The 24,897-nt window shown below is 38.2% G+C and overlaps 1 protein-coding gene and 1 pseudogene across 1 annotated transcript; one reads left to right on the top strand and one right to left on the bottom strand.

Moving 5' to 3' along the window:
- The window catches only part of LOC140877560 (uncharacterized), a 32,188-nt pseudogene extending 25,370 nt beyond the window's left edge, over positions 1-6,818 (top strand).
- A 7,818-nt stretch (positions 6,819-14,636) lies between these two features.
- On the bottom strand, positions 14,637-15,344 carry LOC140877561 (uncharacterized). Its single transcript, XM_073281098.1, has 2 exons — positions 15,300-15,344; positions 14,637-15,113 (listed from the first exon to the last, which is right to left on the bottom strand). Exons 1-2 carry the CDS (start codon positions 15,342-15,344, stop codon positions 14,637-14,639), a joined length of 522 nt encoding a protein of 173 aa, XP_073137199.1.
- Between the last annotated feature and the right edge of the window lie 9,553 nt (positions 15,345-24,897).

Genomic DNA, 24,897 nt, shown 5'->3' on the forward strand with positions numbered 1-24,897 from the left:
TCACAACTCAAAGAATCGATTACTAGCTTTAAAACCAACAAAAACGAGCTCAAAACATCTAAATCTCACCGAAGAAGACGATGAATAGTGCCGACAAAAATCTGTGCAGAAGCCGTCTTTTCTAACTCAATTTCCCGACGTTCCAACCGTCCGATTTTCAATTTCTTTACACCAATAGCTTCTTCTTGATCTTGGCTACAAAGTGACCGATCGGATCTTTGATCGGAGCGCCGGTGAACGGTCAGCGATGGAAAACATGGGACTGCTACATTGAATCCAAAAATTGGGGAAAAATTGAGAAAAATCTATAATCTGTGTTTTCTTTAGTGTGTTTTGCGATCTATAGAAAATCAAAAATTTTCTGATCATGACTAATTTATCTGGTATCCAATTAGAAAAATTAGTCTCCGTTTAATATTTTTCCGGTACACACACCCAACCTCTATAAACACCATTTTCTGAAATTACAGTCAACTCGGTCAAGTATTCTTCTAAATTAAATTATTGGCATAAATAATTATTTTTATTTCCATTATCTCAATAATTATCTCAAAATGCCAATATTATCAGATATTCAGGAATAGCCAAACTCATTGACTAATTGTTACGTGTATTTTGTAAATACATTCTATAACTCATTTGGCAGTAATAATTTTTTTTTATTCCAACTCAATAATTATTTTAATATCCAATTAATTCGGAAATAAATTTTGGGACGTTACAGTTAAACTGACATTGTATTGTGGACAATCAGAAGTATTTGTTGTTTTTTGGTTGTTGAAGTTGGAACTTATTTGAGGCTATGTTGTTCATGATTCATTCTTACTTATGTCGTTGTTTGTATCTTGTTTTTGCATTTCTTGCTCGAGGGCGAGCAAGAGTTAAGTATGGAGGTTTTGACGAGTGCATTTTGTATGCATTATTTCGTGATATTTTTATGTCTATTTTGTGTGTATTCATATTTTTTTATGTGTTTTTATGTGTTTTAGTGCATGTGTATAATTCACTCTCAGAGTTAATTTTGTAGGAAAATGGATTTTTGAAGAATGAATTACGGAGTAGCCTTGGTTAAAAATTCATCTTATATTTAAAAAGATCCAAATCCGATCTCCACCGTTCAAAATGAATTCAAGATGTTTTGAAGCTGCTGTCCGAATTTCAGCTCAATCCAGCGGCTAGAACTTGAGATATGATTTTTTCAAGAAAACTACGCGTTGGAAAGAACACATACATGGACCCAGGCATGGACCTGGCACGGGGTCCGTTCACATCGCGAAATTTTAAGAATTGGGACAAAAAACTGCTGGCTCGAGCGCCCCTCGAGCCCGCTCGAGCGAGAATTACGGACAGGAAAATATAATACAGAAGATATCTCGCTCGAGCGCGCCTTGAGCCCGCTCGAGCGAGACGGCTTGCAGACTTTTTATTTTTGAAAACTCTTATTCGCAAAGGATGCAATCTTTTGAAGATTTGGGGCATATAAATAGGCTTTTTATCATCAGATGAAGGGTTGCAGACGTGTTCTATCATAGAAGAGAGACAGCTACAGGCTTGGGAGAGAAGATTTATCTTTTCTTTCTTCTTTTCTTTTTATTATTTTTAGTAATGATTAAAAACTTTGTTTGAATCATGATTTCGTTTATGGAGTAGTTTTTTTTTTTTCGATCAAGGCCACGTGATTGGGCCAGACAAATTTATGTAGAAAATTTGGATGTTTGTTTGGTATTTTTTAGACTTGATTTTATTGATTGTTAGATTTATATTTGTCTTGTGAATAGCCTGATCAACTGTTTGCTTGCATGTTAATCGATTCCAAGTCGACAGAGGAGGTATTGATTTCGATCACTTTGATAATCAACACATGGTTAAATCGACTAGAAATAGAATTTGGTTTCAGTGTGCGGTTTGGGTGTAACTGAATTTTCACAAATATTTAATGCATTCAAATTTGATTAGAATTATGAAAGATTAATCCGTCAATATTTGTGTAGGTTTGATTGTTCTAGAAATAGACCTTTGAACAAGATAGGAAAATTCCCGTGATCTAAGATTAAATTTGAATCATTAATCGACTACTTGTTACATGTTTTGTCAGGTATCTACGTGTGTCCTTGATCGAGCTTTTCCCATATTTGAAGTTAATCCAAAATTTCTGCTGCGTTTTTAATTGAATTTTTGGTAGCGCTCAGTCGTGTCGCGCCCAAATTACTTGACTCCAATCAGATAAATAAACTATGTAGCAGTGAGAGTAGAGATCGTTTCCACGAGAAAAGTAAAATTTAAGTGTGTTCTTAAAAATACGGAAATTAAATAAAAAGGTTTTTTGGATTTTTCTAACTACTATGCAAGAATTAAAATAAGAAAGATCAATAAACTAACGAGACTTGGTATCGGTCGACTACACCCTTGAAATTATTCATTCGATCATCAATTCCCTAAAAATAATTAATTCACATTGAATATTCATCATTGGAAATTTAATTTCTGTTTCACCTTAATTTTAGTTAACTAGACACCAGCGTTCTAAGTTAACCCTTACCCCCATAAATTAACCCAATACCAGCGATTAGATTTAAATCCACGGCAGCATTCAAATGAGTAAAACTGATGAATTTAGACAACACAAATACCAGAGATTGTATTTAATCTAGTCAATTGATGTTCCTATGATTTAACAAATTTAACAGCAAAAAATATTAATCATAATTGCTTCACGAATTAGATGATTCAAACAATTACGGATTTGAATTCTAATTTAGCGGTAGATTGTATGAAAGAATTATCAGGTGATCAATCTAGTAATCAAACACACAAGCATGAAATAAATCAGAACAACTCTTGATACTCAAATTGAATTAAACACTAAAAATCAAAATCTCACAAAGTAAATAAAATCAAGGGTTCGTCTTCCTCAACCAATTACTAAAACTTAGCCAACAATATTCATGAATTTTCTAGAAATATTCATGAAATGAAATTAAATCTAAGAAAATAGAGAAGAAACCTAGCCGCCCAAAAGAGCTCTCTGCCTTCTAGCCATCCAAAAATCTTAAAAATCCTCCCCATGACTCTAAAATTCTAGATATCTATTTTAATTAAGGCTAGAGCCCTTAAAAATAAAAATTCCTAAATTACAGATTTTTTTCCCGAAAAAAACCTTTTCGATCAATCGGACGAGTTGAGCGGATCGAGCGCCAGAAAATATACAAGCCTACTATTTTGCTTCTTCATACGGCCGCTGGATCGGTGAGATGTTCGGAGCGAGCGGTAGCAACTCTACCTCCAATTCCTTCGCACACAAGACCTGCGCAAACAACATCTTCCCATGCGTGATAGCGCAAGTCAATAGCTCTTCATGCGCAGATACCAAGCGCAAATGCGCTTCCTTCATCTTTCTACAATAGCGCATCATGTTGTGCAAACAACTTGTGCAAATGCGTTTGATTCTTCCTTGTTTGCACTACTTGTTGTGCAAATGCTCTTCTTATTTTCACTACTTGTTGTGCAAACAACATGTGCAAACCTTCATCCGCGCTCCATTCTTGTGCAGATCAGAGCTCTTGTTTCTTTTCTTCTTGAACTTGCAGCTCATTTCCTTCTTTTCATAAATCAAAACAAAAACATTCATTAGGAACTATACGATGAATTTAATCAATGCACGCTCTCCTAATCACACCAATTAACACACAAAAATATAGGAAAATATCATCAAATCAAATTTTTTTTTAATTTAATTTTTAGTTATAAATCTGAAATTACATCTCTTTTATTGGTTAGTTTAGATTAAGTAAAGATAATTCTATTTTGGTATTCATTCATTTACAGTCCCTGTGGGTTCGACATCTAGACCTTTGTCCACTTTACTATTACTTGACCTGGTACGCTTGCCAGTAGATTTTTAATCACACCGATTTAAGCGGTCATTGATGTGCACAAAGGGGAGTTGATTTTGCATATGAATGATGAGAGTGTGGTTTTTAATGCATTTCATGGCCTTAGATATCCCGTGGACAATTCTGATTGTTTCAGAATTGATGTTAATGATGAATTGGTTGAGTGCTCTTTGCAGGAACATTTGTCTATAGATCCACTAGAGATTTTCTTGACAGGAACGGCGCATGAGGAACATGAGAGTGAGGAAGTTCAAGAGTTCTTGTGATATTTGGATGGAATGAAGCCTCTTGCAAGATCCATTAATTTCAAGATAGGAGAGCTTGGACATGTCCCAAAACCGTTGAAGCCACCGGCCGAAGAGCCTCCTACCCTCAAACTTAAACGTCTCCCCTCTCATTTAAAGTATTTATATTTGTTGAAGAATGATAAACTGCCAGTAATTTTTTCTTCTTCTTTGACAGGTAGCGAGGAGGAAAAATTGCTAAGAGTGATCAGGGAGCACATTAGAGCCATATGATGGAGTTTTGCTGACATAAAGGGAACCAGTCCATCCATGTGCATGCACAAGATACTGATGGAGGCTGAGAACAAGACATCTACCCAGCCACAGAGGTGCCTCAACCCGGCTATGCAAGAGGTGGTGAAGAAAGAGGTGATTAAACTTCTAGACGCGGGTATTATTTATCCTAACTTTGACAGTGAATGGGTGAGTCCGATAAAGGTATTACCTAAAAAAGGGGGAATAACGGTGATAGAAAATGCAATGAATTAATCCCTACAAGGACTGTAACGGGATGGCGTGTATGCATTTACTATCGAAAATTGAATGATGCCAACCATAAGGATTACTTTCCCCTCCATTTTATTGATCAGATGGTTGAGATGTTGTCATGGCATGCATTTTATTGTTTTTTAAACGGCTATTCAGGTTATATGAAAATTCCCATATCACCTAAGGACCAACATAAAACTACTTTTATAGGTCCATATGGTACTTTTGCATATAAATAGATGCCGTTTGATTTGTGTAATGCCCCTGCTACTTTTCAGCGTTGCATGATAGCTATTTTCCATGACATGGTAGAAAAGTTCATTGAAGTTTTCATGGATGATTTTTCTGTGTTGGGTTCATCTTTTGATGATTGTTTATGCAACTTGGAAAAAGTGTTGAAAAGTTGTGAAGAGAGTAATCTAGTATTAAATTGGGAGAAGTGTCATTTCATGGTGCGAGAAGGAATTGTTTTAGGGCATAAGGTGTCAGAAAAAGGCGTAGAGGTGGATCGGGCGAAAATTGAAGTAATTGACAAACTTTCATCTCCCACGAATTTAAAAGGAATAAGACGTTTTTTAGGGCATGCTGGTTTTTATAGGAGATTTATCAAAGATTTTTCTTCTATTGCTAAGCCCCTAACTAATTTTTTGATAAAAGAGGTATCTTTTGACTTTTTTGCTGAGTGTTTATAAGTGTTTCAGATATTGAAGCAGAAGTTGACCAACACTCCAGTAATTGTAGTCCCAGACTGGAGTTTGCCATTTAAGTTGATGTGCGATGCCAGTGACACATAATTGGGAGCCATACTCGGGAAGAAGAGGGATAAAGTGCTGCATGTGATTTACTACGCCAGCATCACATTGTCAGCATCCCAGCTGAACTATGCCACCACTGAAAAAGAACTACTTGCAGTTGTGTTTGTGGTGGATAAATTCAAATCGTATTTGGTGGGGAGAAAGGTTGTTGTCCATACTGACCACTCGACGTTGAAGTACTTGATGAGAAGAAGGATGCCAAACACAGGTTAATTCGTTGGGTATTATTATTACAGGAATTTGACTTGGAAATTGTTGACAGGAAGGGATCGAAGAATCAAGTTGTGGATCACCTCTCTCGTATGGAGAATCAAGGAGTCAAGACGCAGGTAATACATGATGAATTTTCAGATGAGCGGCTATTTGAGGTAACAAATTTACCATGGTATGCAGACATTGCCAATTATCTATCAAGTAAGTTTCTTCCCCCGCATATGAATTACCAACAGAAGAAGAAATTTTTTGCTGAGTTGAAATATTTTTTATGGGAAGATCCATTGCTTTTTAAGATTTGTGTAGATGATATTATTCGTAGATGCATTCCAGCGGAAGAGGTAAATTCTATATTGTCACACTGTCACACAGGCCCGACTGGAGGACATTTTGGAGCGGGTAAAACTACTGCTAAAGTTCTAAAGTCGGGATTTTATTGTTCGTCACTGTTTAAAGATGATTATGCTTTTGTGATTGCATGTGATGAGTGTCAAAGAGTAGGAAACATTTCTAGGCGACATGAGATGCCCTTGAATAATATTCTTGTGTGTGAAGTTTTTGATGTGTGGGGTATTGATTTTATGGTGTCGTTTCCTGCATCTAAAGGGAATAAATATATTTTAGTAGTTGTGGACTATGTGTTCAAGTGGGTAGAGGCACTTGTTTGCAGAACTAATGACTCTAGGATGGTTGTGAAATTCTTGAAAAAATTTGTGTTTGCGAGATATGGTACACCTAGGGCCATTATTAGTGATGGAGGAACCCACATTAGTAATCACCAATTTGACACATTGTTGAGTAAGTATGGGGTCACTCACAAGGTAGTAACACCTTATCATCCCCAAACTAGTAGGCAAGTTGAAGTTTTGAACAGAGAACTGAAAAGAATATTGGAAAAAACTGTAAATTCCAATAGGAAAGAGTGGTCCAATAAATTGGATGATGTGTTATGGGCTTATCGCACTGCATTTAAAACACCTATAGGAACATCTCCTTTTAGGTTGTTAGATGGTAAATCGTGTCATCTTCCTATTGAACTTGAGCATAAAGCACTGTGGGCTACTAAATTTCTTAATTTTGATGCTACTGCTATAGGTGCGGAACGGGTGCTGCAACTGAATTAGCTTGATGAGCTGAGACTGGATGCATATGAGAATGCAAGAATTTACAAAGGAAAAACCAAAATATGGTATGATCAGAACATCATCTCTCGTGAGTTTGAAGTGGGCCAACAGGTATTATTATTTAACTCACGTTTGAAGCTCATGCTAGGTAAATTGCGATCGAGGTGGTCAGGACCATTCACAGTCAAGTGAGTGTTACCATATGGTAAAGTGGAGATTTCCAGTCCTTTGAATGGAGAATTCAAGGTTAACGGCTAGAGGTTAAAAATTTATTGAGGTGGACATGTGTATAAAACCCAGACCACAATTGATTTGCAGGACCCGAAAAAATGAAAGGGAAGTATAACGGGCTATAGACTATAAATTTAGCGCTGACTGGGAGACAACCCAGTGTTCTTTCCATTAAATTTTATTTTATTAGTTTTTAGTTTGTTTTATTTTCTTTTTCTCTTTATTTTGGAAATTTTTGAAAAGTTTTTGAAAAAATTGACCTCGCTCGAGCGGCAACTTCTTGTGCTCAAGCGAGACATTCTCAGGATGTAAAAAAATGTGTCCTCGCTCGAGCGGAAACTTCTGCGCTCGAGCGAGAATAATTCTGAATTTCAAAAATGAGGGATATTTTGGCTGCATGCAAGCGGAGCGTCCAATGTCCAATCCATGACGTAACTACTTATGCCATCTAGATGACATCATCCTGCACACCTGTCCATGCACGTTCCGAGCGTCCGTACCTTGCCACCCTCCGAACTCAAACAGAGAATATGATCCCTCCGAAGACTCGGGACCCTTCGGGTTATTTTAGAGTGTTCTGGATCCTTTTTAAAACTCCTTAGACCCATTTTGAAATATCTTAATCATTTTTTATGGTGATGCTTAGTCGTGTTGCGCCCAAATTAACCCAACTCAGATTAACTGAATAAACATGTAGTAGCGAGAGTAGGGATCATTCCCACGAGGAAGGTGAAATTTATTTGTGTTCTTAAAAATACTGAAAATAAACAAAAAAAGATTTTTGTATTTTGAAATTAACTACTAATAATTAAAAGCAAATTAAAATAAATTTTACCAACTGGCATGCATGAATTAAAATTAAAACGAATTAATCAATTAAAACAAGCATTGGTATCGGTCGACTACACCCTTGAAGTTATTCACTCGATCATCGATTCCCTAAAAATAAATAATTCTCATTGAATATTCACCATTGAAAATTTAATTCCTATCTCATCTTAATTTTAGTTAATTAGACACAAGCGTTCTAAATTAACCCTTACTAATAAATCAACCAAGATACAAGTGTTCAAGATTTAAACCTATGGTAGCATTCAAACTAGTAAGACTGATGAATCTATAGAACACAAGCACAAGCGGTTGTATTTAATCTAGTCAAGAGATATTCCTACGAATTAACAAATTCACAAGCGGAAAATATTAATCATAGTTGCTTCACAAATTAGATGGATCAAAAAATTACGGATTTGATTTCTAATTTAGCAGTAGATTGTATGGAAAATAATCAGGTGATCAATCCAATAATCAAACACACAAGTATGACAATCAATTCCAAACAACTATTGATACTCAAATAAAAATCAAACAATTAAAATCAAAATCTCACGAGATAAATAAACATCAAAGGGTTTGTCTTCCTCTACCAAGAATTAAAACTTACAAGATTTGAAGAAGAAATTAAATATAAGAACAAAAGAAGAAAAACCTAGCTGCCAGATGTATTCTTCACTCTTCAGCCATCCAAAATATTGATTTTCCACTCTAAAAATCGAGATAATATATTATAATTAAGGCTAGAATCCTTCCCACAAAAGTTTCCTTCTCAAAATATAATTCCCAAAATCCGCGTCTCGCTCGATCGGTTGAAACTTACCGATCGAGCGAGCAAAGTTCTGTCCCAACTCTTAAAATTCTGCGATATGCACGGATTCCATGCCAGGTCCGTTCCTGGGTTCGTGCATACCTTCCTTCCAGCACGCAGTGTTCTTGAAAAATTCATATCTCGAGTTATAGCCGTTGGATCGAGCCGAAATTTGGACAGCAGCTTCAAAACATCTTGAACTTCATTTTGAATGGTGGAGATTGGATTTGGTTATTTCTAGAATTTAAAATTAATTTTTTACCATTACTGCTCCGTAATTCATTCTTGCGGCTCTTCTCCTACTCCAAATTCTTCCTTTTTCTACGTTTTTCTTTCATCCTTTTCTTAATTTATTCTCTTTACCTTCATCAAATCACATAAAATGGTTAAGAACTATAAAATGAATTTAATCGATCAAAACGCACCTAATCCTCACAATTTAATCCAAGTAACATAGGAAAATGTCGACATATCAAACTCCTCCATACTTAAACTTTTGCTCGCCCTCGAGCAAGTCATGCAAAAACAATATGCAAACATAACAAAAACATAAGCAATGGTGAATCATGACATCATAGCCTCCGAATAGTTCCAACATACAAAAATAAACTTACGAATACTCTTGATTTTCCAGAATACACCTCCAGTCAAGTGTGAACGTGTGTGTGTGTCATGTTATTCCAGCTACATGAAACTTCAAAAGACATAGTTTTAAAACTGTTAGCCGACCTATGACACATCAGTGTGAGTATTACCATCAAGAGCCCCTTCCTCCCAACAATCTTTAAACACAACACAACTCTCTTGAGATATAATTACGCACCTCCGGATTTTACACCCGATTTTTCTTAAGCCCCAATAATTACCCGCATACTTAGCTATAACTATATAGGATTCGAATTTCAATCCCCTCATCTATAGCCCGGATGGAGCTACAATCCCATTGGGTCCGCAAACTTAGCCATGGAAAAGTGATTAGAATTTCAACCACTTTCCAAGCCAGGATGAAATTGTTATATCAAAATTTTTCAAATTTTTAAGCCCATTTAATCCGCATACTTAGTCAAGAACAAGGCGACTAGGATTTCCATCCCTTGTTCATAACTCGGATGGAACCAACTTTATTTTTTTCAAAAATTTTCATTAAAAAGTTTTAACAGGTGCGCCCAAGATCGTACATGCAATGTCATAAAAATCATTAGAACTCAAAAGACACTATCATGATCAACAAACACCTATTGTCGTGAAATGGTCCAACAGACACAAACATCATCAATTACTTCGCTACATTTCATTGGTCTAACATGTGTGCTTAAAAATATTCAGTACTCAACCTACGATTTCTCATGTCCAATCAAGAGGAAAAATTTTCACATAAACACTTTTTTAACAAAACTTCATCATCATAGGCTAGTGAATTTCAACAGTCATATTCATCGCTAACTATGAGCTCTAAAAAAATATTTTTTTTCTAAAACCGGCTACATCCTATCAATGACTGGCTAAGTGATCTCCCCCATTCTTAAGATCTTACAGTGTCTCCAATGTAAGTAAAAATAACACTAAAGAAAAAAAAACAAAAAAAATTAAAAGATATAGAACAAAATACTCCCCTTGGGTTGCCTCCCAAGCAGCGCCTGATTTTCAGTCTTCAGCTTGACCCTCATAAGAACTCCTCAAAGAGCCGCTGACGCCCAAAATAAGTGTCATATGACACCACAAATGGGTCTTTGTTCCATGTGCCCTCAAGCTTGGCTAGATGTACATAGTTTAAGCCCGTCACCTCAACAACACTCCATAGTAGCTGGTAAACATGGGAAGAGAACATCTCTGTGGGCTCTCGGAAGCCAAAATATTTTGAAACTGGTATTGATGACAAAAAAGGATCTTGGGAATGTGTGTATGATAATACTATCAATGAGCTCAAATCGACAGACTCTTGAACTCCATCATCCTCAAACTTGAGTGGCAACATATTTCCATCATACCCTATTTCTTCCAGAACATCTTCCGACTGAGGTTCAATAAGAAGAGAAGACTCAAACACCTCTAAATCTTCAGCATGATTCGATTCGCACTCCCAATCCTGCTTCTCCGAGTCAACAACATCGAACCAAATTAGGTTGGTCACTGCTTGAGTATCTTGATTCACTTTCTGTTCTTGGAGTTCATGGAGAATTGATCTCTTGATATTCTCTATGTGCTCCACAAGGTGGCATCTAGAATTGATTAGATCTTCTATAGCTTCCTCAGTCGATGCCACAAGCTTGCTCATTATATTCTCCAGCGGATGTAAGATCAATTGAGAACAACTTCCCTCCTCCTTTTGAAGCTAGAATGGTTGGTCTGAAAAATCCGGGTATTGAGTATCTTGTGAGTATTGGTGGCTCCATACCTGTGGTGTAAGATCCCAATATCTGTAATAGTCAAATTCTGCCATATCATCCAACAGGTGTATCATACTATCATCATCTCTGCAAAATAGTGGACTACCGGTTGTGAAAGATCCATTAATTACCCATCTTCTTATCACTGCATCCAAACCCTCAAGAAAAAATTTAAGGATAGAAAGGTTAGAAAAATCATGATACCGAAAGATGGTTGTCAAATCTTTGAATCTCTCCCATGCTGCGTAGAATGGCTCTCCGTGTTGCGGGATAAAACTTGTGAATACATGTTGATTTGACATCTCGAAGTATTACACCATAAGAATTCTTGCAAAACAGATTAAAAAACGGTGAATAAAATAAAAACAAAAACACAAATAAATTAAACGCCTTCCCCGGCAACGGAGCCAAAATTTGGTAACTCTTACTCGTGTCGGGCCCAAATTAACCCAACTCAGATCAACTGAATAAACATGTAGTAGCGAGAGTAGGGATCATTTCCACAAAAAAGGTAAAATTTATTTGTGTTCTTAAAAATACTGAAAATAAACAAAAGAGGATTTTTGGATTTTGAAATTAACTACTAATAATTAAAAGCAAATTAAAATAAATTTTACCAACTAGCATGCAAAAATTAAAATTATAACGAATTATCAATTAAAACAGTCCCTGGTATTGGTCGTCTACACCCTTGAAGCTATTCACTCGATCATCGATTCCCTAAAAATAATTAATTCTCATTGAATATTCACCATTAGAAATTTAATTCATATCTCACCTTAATTTTAGTTAATTAGACACAAGCGTTCTAAATTAACCCTTACCAATAAATCAACCAAGATACAAGCGATCAAGATTTAAACCTATGGTAGCATTTAAACTAGTGAGACTCATGAATCTACACAACACAAGCACAAGCGGTTGTATTTAATCTAGTCAAGAGATATTCCTACGAATTAAAAAATTCACAAGCGAAAAATATTAATCATAGTTGCTTCACAAATTAGATGGATCAAACAATTACGGATTTGATTTCTAATTTAGCAGTAGATTGTATGAAAAATCATCAGGTGATCAATCCAATAATCAAACACACAAGCATGGCAATCAATTTCAAACAACTCTTGATACTAAAATAAAAATCAAACAATGAAAATCAAAATCTCTCGAGATAAATAAACTTCAAAGGGTTTGTCTTCCTCTACCAAGAATTAAAACTTACAAAAATTGAAGAAGAAATTAAATGTAAGAACGAAAGAAGAAAAACCTAGCCGCCAGATGTATTCTTCACTCTTCAGCCATCCAAAAGATTGATTTTCCACTCTAAAAACCGAGATAATATATTATAATTAAGGCTAGAGTCCTTCCCACAAAATTTTTCTTCTCAAAATATAATTCCCGAAATCCACATCAACTCTTAAAATTCTGCGATATGCACGAACCCCTTGCCAGGTCCGTTCCTGGGTCAGTGCATACCTCTCTTCCAGCGCGCAGTTTTCTTGAAAAATTCATATCTCAAGTTATAGCCGTCGGATCGAACCAAAATTTGGACAGCAGTTTCAAAACATCTTGAATTCATTTTGAACGGTAGAGATCGGATTTTGTGCTCTCTATAATTTAAAATTAATTTTTGACCATTGCTGCTCTGTAATTCATTCTTGCGGCTCTTCTCTTACTCCAAATTCTTCCTTTTTCTGCGCTTTTCTTCCATCCTTTGCTCCATTTATTCTCTTTACCTTCATCAAATCATATAAAATGATTAAGAACTATAAAATGAATTTAATCAATCAAAACGCACCTAGTCCTGACAATTTAATCCAAGTAAACATAGGAAAATGTCGACATATCATTTGACTTAATCTAAACATGATCACATGATTAATAATCCATTAATCATTAATTCTGGATATGGGTCACTACAATCAGGCTCTTCATGGCCCTCTTCAAGAAGTAGACCATACCTCATAGGTGGTCTCGAGACCCTCTCTGATCTCCTAGGAGCTTGTATATCATCTCTTGTCTGTTTGGGTATGAGCTCTACAACCGTGGGTTTATCTCGAACCTCTTCGAGTTCTATCATCTCATCTTTTCTATCCAATAGAAATTCTTTTTCCAAGAAGGTTTCATTCCTAGAAACAAACACCTTTGTTTTTTGGGGGATGATAAAAATAATATCTAACCGAATTCCTTGGATATCCCATGAAGTAGCATAAAATGGATTGACTATTCAATTTATCTCCCACTGTCTGCTTAACATAAGCAGGGCACCCCCATATTCTAAGAAAAGAATACTTAGGAGGCTTTCCCATCCATATCTCATATGGTGTCCTATAAACTGCCTCTGAATGGACATTGTTCAACAACAGTGCCGATGTTTCAAGCGCATATCCCCAAAAGGATGGCGGCAACTCCGTGAACCCCATCATAGACCGAACCATGTCCATCAAAGTCTGGTTACAACATTCTGAAACACCATTCAACTGATGTGTAATAGGGGGAGTCCATTGCGAGAGAATCTCATCCTCCTAAGATACTCTTGGAATTCAGCACTCAAGTACTTACCACCTCGATCCGATCAAAGTTCCTTGATGCTTCGTCCCAAATGTTTCTCTACTTCATTTCAGAATTTTTTGAACCTTTCAAAAGCTTAATATTTGTATTTCATCAAATACACATACACATACCTTGAGAAATCATCGGTAAAGGTGATGAAGTAGGCATGTCCATGCTTAGTGGTGATGCTAAGTGGACCACACACATCGATATGGATCAAATCCAACAGACCTTTGTTTCGCTCCAGTTGGCCCTTAAAGGGAATTTTATTCATATTTCCTTTTAGACAGGGTTCATAATTAGTAAGAGAATTAATATCAGACATATCAAACTTGTCTTCTCCCACTAGCTTGTTCATCCTTCTTAGGGAAATATGACCTAATCAAGAATGCCACAAGTGTGCCAGATTCAGAGTATCTTGTTTCCGCTTGTGTGTTGTTGATATTACTTGGACATTATTCAATGGAATATCTTTCAATTTTAAATTATAGAGATCATTTTCCAATTCTCCTGTACCAATTAAACATTAATTCTTGTAAATATTGCAAACACCTTTGTCAAATAATCAAGAATATTCATCTTTACCAAGCATAGAAATGAAAACAATATATTTCACCAAATTTGGTACAAACAAAACATCTCTCAATATTAATTTAAAATAATTTTTCAACAATAAATTAACATCTCCCACAGATTTTGCAGCAACTCTTTCCCCATTGCTCATCCTCAAGTAGGTCTCACCTTCCCTGAGTCTCCTACTTCTTGTAATCACCTGCAAATCATTACAGAGATTTGAGCCACAGCCGGTATCCAAAACCCAAGAAGAAGATTTAATTGAAATGTTTACTTCAATGTATAACATACTCTTTCCAGAACCATTCTGGGCAAGATATTCCTTCCAGTTACGCCTCCAATGTCCAGGCTTCTTGCAGTAATGACAGACGTCACTTGTATTGTCAGTCTTTATTGGTGTGGCTGCCACAAAGGGACTCAGAGCTTGCCTCTTCAAGGGCAGTTCTTCTTGGGAGGATAGATAGAACGCTTCTTTCCCTTTCCAAGTGGTCTATTCTTTGCACCAGATGCAGAACCCGCATAAAGAACCGGCTTCTCCTTCTTGATTGTGGACTCATATGTAACAAGCATGTTTACCAACTCCTCAAGGGATGGCTCCATCTTGTTCATGTTGAAGTTCACCACAAAAGAGTCAAATGAGCTCGACAGTGACAAGAGCAACACGTCTGTGGTCAACTCGGCTGGCAACACAAGATCCATGCCAACGAGCTTGTCCACAAGCCCAATCATCCTCACTTCATGCTCATGGACCGAAGCTCCATCTCTCATGCGCAAAGTGATCAGCTCCTTGATGGTCGCATGTCTAAGGGGGCGTGTTTGCTCATCAAAGAGCTCTTTGAGATGCAAATGAATATCAGCAGCATTCTTAGCACCCTCAAAACGCCTCTGCAGCTCCTCATTCATAGATGCCTGCATATAACACTTGGCTTTAAAGTCATGGTCACACCAATCCTTGAACTTTTGCAGCTCCTCAGGACTGTAACCAGCCAGAGCCTCAACAAGGGGCGGCTTTTCAAGTGTATATGCTATCCTTTCTGAGTTGAAGATGATTTTCAGATTTTTTAGCCAATTGAGGTAATTCGGACCGGTCAGTACATGTTTGTCGAGTATTGCAGATAATGGATTATGAATCGACGCCATGTCAAAATTTTGTACTGAAAAATAATAACAGATAAATGTTAATGACTATTTTAAAATATTTAATAAGATATAAAGTATGGACTTTTACTTTATAAATTTTTGCTCTCACTGTTTTGAAATTTCACTACCCTCTATTGAAAACGAAAAACTCCTTTCATCAGTAGGTGCGTAAAGTCCAATTAGCCAATCATGATCTCGAATAATATTAGCCAATCACAATTCCTAAAAGGTAGTTTCCAATTACATCTCCATGCAACCCTCTACGTAAACTTTTGTCTCAAGCTTGATGAAAACCCAATAATATGACGTCGATCATCTTTACGTGTCAAGCCCTACCCATTGATGTTGAACCTTAATAGACGATCGTCATGAGTTCCGCCAATAATTTGAGCCAAAATCATGGGAGTTCCACGTAGTTCACATCACCATATCAATGGATGTCACAGCTTTCCGGTGTCCAATCCACCCCCCCCCCCCCCCCAATAATATGAGCCGAGCATTGACCGCGGGTAGCGTTCATCATGCACCCATTGTCGATAGAAGATAAGGAAATTATAAACACCTTTATAATTCTCTTTTTTGGGCTTGATATTTGTAACGCCCCGTTTTTATCTTAAATGAGTTTATTTGAGTTAATCAGAGATTACAGAGTAAAAGAGCCGAATTTTTATTGATCGGGGTCTATTTTGCAAAATTCGGATTTTTCAGGCACTAAAACGCAAAAATGAGATTTGTTATATTATTTGGTCTTGGAATTGGGTTGAATAAGTCTCATTGTCTTCTCCATCTTCTTCCCCATCGTGTTCTCTCCATTGAAGCCGCCCAAGACTCCTTCCAAGCTTTCAGATTTAGGTTTTCGGTTGATCCGTCCGTTGGAAATTATTTCTGAAGGCAGATTAGCGATCACTGCAGCGAGAGCTTCGTTATATCGTAAGCATTTCTACGATCAGATACATTCTAGTTTTCGGATGTTGTTAGAATCGTTCGAGATTCGAGTATGTTGTTCTTGGTAGAGTTCTGATCGTTTATTATCTGTCGGTTTTGAAATAGGGCGACGTTCGGATTTGTTATGATTTTTGGAAGCCTATTTTCGAAAATCTAGTTTTGAGATTTGAAGAGTTTTCCTTGTTGTTGTTGTCTTAGCATTGTTATGAGTTAGTATCGTTGTTGAACTACTGTCTGCATTTCCGGTTTATTCAGTTTATAGCCGTTATGCCGCTGTTTTGAGTTTTTGGGATTTCGAACCGTTTTTGAGTTGATGAACTTTGGCTTGTGAGTGATTGTTGTTGTTGATCATCTCTTGTCTTCGTATAGATTCGTTGGAGTTTGTTGAACCCTGTGTTAACAGCATTTGATCGTCAAGAGATTGGAAGAAGAACAGTAAAGAGATTTACCTTGAACCGTAGTTGTTGTTTAGATTGTATAGTCTTTGATACAATCTTTTGTTGTAGCTATCCAGAGTCGAAACTACTGCATTTAAAGGTAAAAGCAGTCATCGTTAGCGGGATAGCATACTCGGGACAGTTGGTTCTCGAATTTCCCTTAAAAATCACATATTGCATCAATACTTGTTCTAGCATGTTGAACTTGTATTTTGTTGATTGAATGAACTCTTATTATGTGGCTTATGTTTTATGTTTTGTTATGCATTCATCTTGAGCCAACTTTGATTTCAGCAGGCAGAACAGCCCTTTTTGTTTAGACGTTTTGGGAGCTATACTGTGAGTAGCCTGGGTGTAGAGGTTCACCTAGTGTCAGCATATTCCTTATAGTTGCACCAAAGTTTAGGGGAGTGAGATGCGTGGCACCACCTCGATTGGGAGAGTCGGTGAGTCGTTACGTGATCTTATCCTCAAGATCCCAAAAGCACAGCAGCAATCCCTTGTTTATCAGAATTGATATCCCTATTTTAAATACATGCATATCATTATCTTGAATTGATTATGTTGTCTTTAAAGCATGTTGTTGAGATATTATATGTATTACTTGTTATGTTGCTTTTACTGGGAATGTCATTCTTACCGGTTTATCCGGCTGTTTCTTTGTTTTGTATGTGTACTTGGCAACAGGTGGGGCAGGACCAAGTCAGAAGAGGCATGATTAGCTTCGAGATCAAGGGATAAAAGTGGGACTCGGTTTGAATTCGTGTCAGCATGTCTACCTAGTGATGTTGGAACATGTTTAGATATCTAACTTTGTTATTATGTTGTATTGTTTATGCGAGCTTTTTGATTTGAATGTGTTGGAATCAAGTTTCTGAGTTTCTGCTCTGTTTTGGCTGTGCAGCAGGGGGCGAACGGTCTGCTGTTTTTAGCAGACCGAGCTCCACCCCCCCCCCCCCCCTTTCGAGCAAGATAGCAGGCTGTTGTCCTGGCCTTGCTTGGTCTGCTATTTTTAGCAGACCGAGCGCATCCCCTGTTGAGCATAACAGTGGGATGCATGGTTGGAGGCGCTCGGTCTGCTGTTTTAAGCAGACCGAGCGCACCCTCTTTTAAAAACAAAAAAAATTCTTTCATTGCTTTCTGTCTTGGATCTTGTTTGCTTAATTGTTGTTTAGTCCGAGAGTAGTTGTTTAGAACCGAGGTCTCACATTAAGTGGTATCAAAGACTTAAGATTATTGGTTGAACTAGAGAGAGCGGGGTAGTTCGAGTCCGCTTGTATTGGCTCCTCGCATGTGTTTGAGTTATTTATGTGTTTATTTAATTCCATGCGAGCATGCTTTATTATTTGAGAATTAATTGAATTACATGATTTTGTGATTTAATTTATAAAGCATGAACTACTTGAGATATAACTGCTTCTGTTATCGACTGGTATCCGGTATTCTAAGCAGTTGTAAGGGCACCAAATTATAGCAATTGAGATATCTTGTGTCCTAACCTTTGATTATCAGATGGGTCCTCGTCGAGTTATAAACAGAAACCCAACGTAAGTTATTCCTACGACTGAACAAGCTAGTACTGAAACTATTCAGATGGATGCTACAGCGACTCCAATGGAAACCTTGCTGAAGAGGTTCTAGTCGTTTAATCCACCGTTGTTGTTGGGTACAGAAAATCCAGTTGACTGTGAGAGTTGTTTGGACAACATTGATCAGTTTTTCGATTCCATTGATTACACAGATGACCGCCGAACCAGGTTAGTCATTCATCAGCTTCGTGGTGTTGCTTAGAACTGGTGGATCATGACAAAGAGATCCATGGAGAACAGAGGTACAGTTGTTAATTGGACTCTTTTCAAATCTGAATTTTATAAGCGGTTTTTCCCTGTTTCGTACCGAAAGGATAAGGGAGCGGAGTTTGCCAATCTGAGGCAAGGAAATCTGAACATTGAGGAGTACGTAGCCAAGTTTGACAGCTTGTTGCGTTTTGCACCACACATTGCCGACAGTGAAGAAGCCAAAGCCGATCAGTTCATCAACGGCTTGAATCCCGACATCTTCACGTTGGTAAACACCGCTAGACCTGATAACTTTGCGGATGCCATGAATCACGTAAAGTGAGCTGAAGCGGGTTTGTGGAGACAGAGAGGGAATCAGATGGTACCTCAACAGCAGAGACAGTCTCAGAACCAACCGTCTCAGTATCAGAATCAGCCACCTCAGTATCAGAACCAACAGCAGAGGTATGAAGGTGGAAGCAGTGGGGAAGCAGAAAGGATCAGTACAAGGCAAGAGGGAAACAGTTCAAGAGGCAGGGGAACAGTTCTTCTAGTTCCAGTGGTTCCAAGCAGTTCGGTTCAGGACAGAGTTCTGGATCATCATCCTTGTACTGCAACACCTGTCAGCAACCGGGACACTTTTCTAAGGTGTGCCCTCAGCGTAGTAGAGATCGAGCTCAGAGTGGGAGTTCATCTAGACCTACAGCTCAGCCTGAGAGACACTCTTCGACAGTTCACTCCTTCCAGCCTCAGCAGCAAACAGACAGGGAGGTAACCCTATTGCGAACCAGCCTCCGAGACAGCAGGCACGAGTCTTTTCTTTGACAGAGGATCATGCTCAGGCAGCACCGAACAATGTTATAGCAGGTAACTGTTTGATTTTCGGTTATTCTGCTCATATTTTGATAGATACAGGTGCTTCCCATTCCTTTATCTCTAAGAAATTTGTGTTATTGCATGCTTTCCCTACTGAGTTGTTGCCTGCTGTAGTAGCTGTTACTTCACCTTTGGGTGGAGAAATTGTTTCTGTCATATTAGTCAGGAACTGTGAACTGTGTTTTGAGGGAAATTTTCTATAGTTCGACTGTATTGTACTTGGGCTGTCATATTTTGACTGTATTGTTGGTATAGATGGTTTAACCAGGTATAGGGAAACAGTCGATTGTTGTCAGAAAGTTGTCAGGTTCAGACCTGAAATGGCAGACGAGTGGAAATTCTTCGGTAAGGGTTCTCGATCTAGAATTCCTTTGATTTCAGTGTTATATATGACTCTTTTGCTACAGAGAGGTGCAGAAGGATTTTTGGTTTACGCAGTTGATGTATTGAAATCTAGCCCAGCATTGGTTGATATACCAGTGGTTAGAGATTTTGCGGATGTGTTTTCGGAAGATGTTCCTGGATTGCCGCCTATTCGAGAAATCGAATTCAGCATTGACTTAGTGTCAGGTACTCAACCTATTTCCAAACCTCCTTATCGTATGGCACCTATTGAACTGAAGGAGTTGAAGGAGCAGCTTGAGGATTTGATCGCCAAGGGATACATCAGACCTAGTGTATCGCCTTGGGGTGCTCCTGTTCTATCTATTCGGAAGAAGGATGGTTCTATGAGACTTTGTATTGACTACCGTCAATTGAATCAGGCTACAGTCAAGAACAGGTATCCTTTACCCCGAATAGATGACCTTTTTGATCAGCTGCAGGGTTCTTATGTCTATTCCAAGATTGATCTGAGGTCAGGTTATCATCAGCAGAGAGTGCGAGAGGAAGATGTTCCTAAGACCGCATTCAGAACGATGTATGGCCATTTTGAGTTTATAGTCATGCTGTTCGGTTTGACTAACGCTTCAGCGGTTTTTATGGGTTTGATGAACCGTATCTGTCAGCGTTATTTAGATGAGTTCTTCATTATCTTCATCGATGATATTATTATATAATCGAAGAACCGTACTGACCATGCAGAGCACTTGAGGATCGTCTTGCAGATTTTGCGAGTTGAACAGTGTTTGCCAAGCTATATAAATGTGAATTCTGGTTGGATCGAGTTGTCTTTCTCGGTCATATTATTTCAGGAGATGGGATTTCTGTCGATCCCAGCAAGATTGAAGCGGTTATGAATTGGCCTAGACCGACATCAGTACCTGAGATCTGAAGCTTTATGGGTTTAGCTGGTTACTATCGCCGATTCATCGAGGGTTTCTCTTCTATTGCCAAGCCGATTACCCAGCTGACTCTAAATAATGCGCGTTCTGTCTGGACTACAGACTGTGAGGCTAGCTTTGTTGATCTGAAGAGGAGACTGACCAGTGCTCCAATTCTTTCTATTTCGAAAGGTACTGGAGGTTTCACAGTCTATTGTGATGCTTCTAACCGAGGCTTGGGTTGTGTTCTTATGCAGCACAAGCATGTGATAGCGTATGCATCAAGGCAGCTGAAACCGCACGAGACTCGTTATTTTGTTCATGATCTTGAACTAGCTGCGATCGTATTTGCATTGAAGATCTGGCGTCACTATCTTTATGGTGAGTCTTTCGAGATCTTTTTTGATCATAAGAGTCTTAAGTACTTGTTTTCACAGGCAGAGCTGAATATGAGACAGAGAAGATGGTTAGATATGTTGAAGAATTTTGACTGTGAAATCAAGTATTATCCGGGAAAGTCGAATGCAGTTGCAGATTCCTTGAGCCAAAAGTTATGTTCTTTATCTCTTTCTACTATTGGTGTTTCTCAGTTGATCGATGATTCTTGCACTTCTGGTTTAGAGTTTGAAACAGATAGGGAGACTATCAGAGTGTTTGCTATTCAAGCCGAGCCGGAGTTTTTTATTGCGATCAAAGAAGCACTAAAGTCTGATCCGAGCATTCAGGATTCAGTAGATAAAGTTAGATTTGGGCATCAGTCTGAATTCCAGGTTAGAGATGAATTTTTTTTTGTGAATAACCGTATTGTTGTGCCTGATATTTCGGAGTTGAGACAGCGTATTCTCCGAGAGGCTCATTGCAGTAGGTTCAGTGTTCATCCTGGAGGCCGTAAGATGTACAACGATTTGAAGAACCAATTCTGGTGGAAGAGAATGAAGAGCGATGTTGCGAGGTTTGTATCTCGATGTTTGAACTGTCAGCAAGTGAAAGCAGAAAGGAAGTGACCGGGTGGTCTGTTGCACAGTTTATCTGTTCCTGAATGGAAATGTGATCACATTTCTATGGATTTCATCACGAAATTTACCACGATCCACGGTAGTGCTAGACTTTGGCACTAGTTGGCAAGATTTTTTGCCTCTTGTCGAGTTTTCTTACAACAACAGCTTCCAAGCGAGTATCGGTATGGCGCCTTTTGAGGCTTTGTACGGTAAGAAGTGCCGATCTCCGTTGTTTTGGGATGTTTTGTCCGAGTCACCTGATTTGGGACCGGATATGCTTAGAGATATGGCAGAACAAGTTAAGATCATTCAGTTGAGAATGAAGTCAGCTCAGGATAGACAGGCAAAATATGCGAATGTCATACGTAGACCTCTGAGTTTTGAACAAGGAGACCGTGTATTCCTTAAGATTTCTCCTTTCAGAGGTACGGTCAGATTTCGTAAGAGAGAGAATTTATCTTCGAGATTCGTCGGTCCGTACGAGATTCTCGATAAGATAGGCGATCTTGCCTACAGACTTTCACTTCCTCCGTCTTTATCGGGTATTTACGACGTTTTTCACGTCTCTATGCTGCGGAAGCATCATCCGGATCCTTCTCATATTCTTCAGCCTAACGAAGCCGAGTTAGACGAGACTCTGAGCTATTTTGAGCGACCGAATCAAATCCTTGATCGGAAGGAGAAGCAACTCACAACCAAGTTAATTTCGTTGGTGAAAGTGCAGTGGAGCCATCACGGCGTCGAAGAAGCAACTTGGGAGACAGAATCCGACATGAGACAGCATTTTCCTGAGTTATTCGGATGACGTGAGTTCTTCTTACTGTTTTAGTTCTTTATTCTATCTTATGAGTTGTGATTCTTGTTGATTTCGAGGACGAAATCTCTTCTTAGTGGGGGAGAATTGTAACACCCCGTTTTTATCTTAAATGAGTTTATTTGAGTTAATCGGAGATTATAGAGTTAAAGAGCCGAATTTTTATTGATCGGGGTCTATTTTGCAAAATTCGGATTTTTCAGGGACTAAAACGCAAAAATGAGATTTTTTATATTATTTGGTCTTGGAATTGGGTTGACTAAGTCTCATTGTCTTCTCCATCTTCTTCCCCATCATTTTCTCTCCATTGAAGCCGCCCAAGACGCCTTCCAAGCTTTCAGATTTAGGTTTCCAGTCGATCCGTCCGTTGGAAATTATTTTTGAAGGCAGATTAGCGATCACTGCAGCGAGAGCTTCGTTGTATCGTAAGTTTTTTTACGATCAGATACATTCTAGTTTTTGGATGTTGTTAGAATCGTTCGAGATTCGTGTATGTTGTTCTTGGCAGAGTTTTGATCGTTTATTATCTGTCGATTTTGAAATAGAGCGACGTTCGGATTTTTTATGATTTTTGGAAGCCTATTTCGAAAATCTAGTTTTGAGATTTGAAGAGTTTTCCTTGTTGTTGTTATCTTAGCATTGTTATGAGTTAATATCGTTGTTGAACTGCTATCTGCATTTTCGATTTGTTTCGTTTATAGCCGTTATGCCGCTGGTTTGAGTTTTTGGGATTTCGAACCGTTTTTGAGTTTTTGAACTTTGGCTTGTGAGTGATCGTTGTTGTTGATCATCTCTTGTCTTCATACAGATTCGCTGGAGTTTTTCGAGCACTGTGTTAACAGCATTTGATCGTCAAGAGATTGGACAAAGAACGGTAAAGAGATTTACCTTGAATCATAGTTGTTGTTTAGATTGTATAGTCTTTGATACAATCTTTTGTTGTAGCTATCCAGAGTCGGAACTTCTGCATTGAAAGGTAAAAGCAGTCATCGTTAGCGGGATAGCATACTCGGGACAGTTGGTTCTCGAGTTTCCCTTAAAAATTACATATTGCATCAATACTTGTTCTAGCATGTGGAACTTGTATTTTGTTGATTGAATGAACTCTTATTATGTGTCTTATGTTTTATGTTTTGTTATGCATTCATCTTGAGCCAACTTTGATTTCAGAGGGCAGAACATCCCTTTTTGTTTAGACATTTTGGGAGCTACACTGTGAGTGACCTGGGTGTAGAGGTTCACCTAGTGTCATCATACTCCTTATAGTTGCACCAAAGTCTAGGGGAGTGAGATGCATGGCACCACCTCGATTGGGAGAGTCGGTGAGTCATTACGTGATCTTATCCTCGGGATCCCAAAAGCACAGCAGCAATCCCTTGTTTATCATAATTGATATCCCTATTTTAAAGACATGCATATCATTATCTTGAATTGATTATGTTGTCTTGAAAGCATGTTGTTGAGATATTACATGTATTACTTGTTATGTTGCTTTTACTGGGAATGTCATTCTCACCGGTTTATCCGGCTATTGCTTTGTTTTGTATGTGTACTTGGCAACAGGCGGGGCAGGACCAAGTCAGAAGAGGCATGGTTAGCTTCGAGATCAAGGGATAAAAGTGAGACTCGGTTTAGAAGTCGTGTCAGCATGTCTACCTAGTGATGTTGGAACATGTTTAGATATCGAACTTCGTTATTATGTTGTATTGTTTATGCGAGCTTTTTGATTTGAATGTGTTGGAATCAAGTTTCTAAGTTTCTGCTCTGTTTTGGCTGTGCAGCAGGGGGCGCACGGTCTGCTGTTTTTAGCAGACCGAGCGCCACCCCCCCTTCCGAGCAAGACAGCAGGCTGCTGTCCTAGCCTCGCTCGGTCTGCTGTTTTTAGCAGACCGAGCGCATCCCTTGTTGAGCAGAACAGTGGGATGCATTGTAGGAGGTGCTCGGTCTGCTGTTTTAAGCAGACCAAGCACACCCCCTTTTAAAAAAAAATTTCTTGCATTGCTTTCTGTCTTGGATCTTGTATGCTTAATTGTTCTTTAGTCCGAGATTAGTTGTTTAGAATCGAGGTCTCACAATATTAATTCTGAATCTTATTCAAAATGAGGGTTTTTTATTTTGAAATAGTCTCATCATTAATTTTAAAAGCTCCTCATGTTTGTTCGTATGATTTCCAGATTCATGCAATTTTTTTTATTATAAAATAATAACGCACATACTCATTATTTATAATATATTAAGCATACATTATAAATACTAAATTAACAAGGATGATCAATCCCCCCCAACACTATTTGGCCCATATGAGCCAAACATGGGCCTAGGTCCAATCCTAGAAAATGCATGGGATGCAAATGAACAATTACATAAGCTTTCAATATTTACATGTCTTGGATCTTCATAATTCATCATGGCTCACCATCTTCCAATCTTGATCTTCCACTAT

Source organism: Henckelia pumila, chromosome 2 (assembly GCF_033568475.1).
Source record: "Henckelia pumila isolate YLH828 chromosome 2, ASM3356847v2, whole genome shotgun sequence".
Classification (NCBI taxonomy): domain Eukaryota; kingdom Viridiplantae; phylum Streptophyta; class Magnoliopsida; order Lamiales; family Gesneriaceae; genus Henckelia; species Henckelia pumila.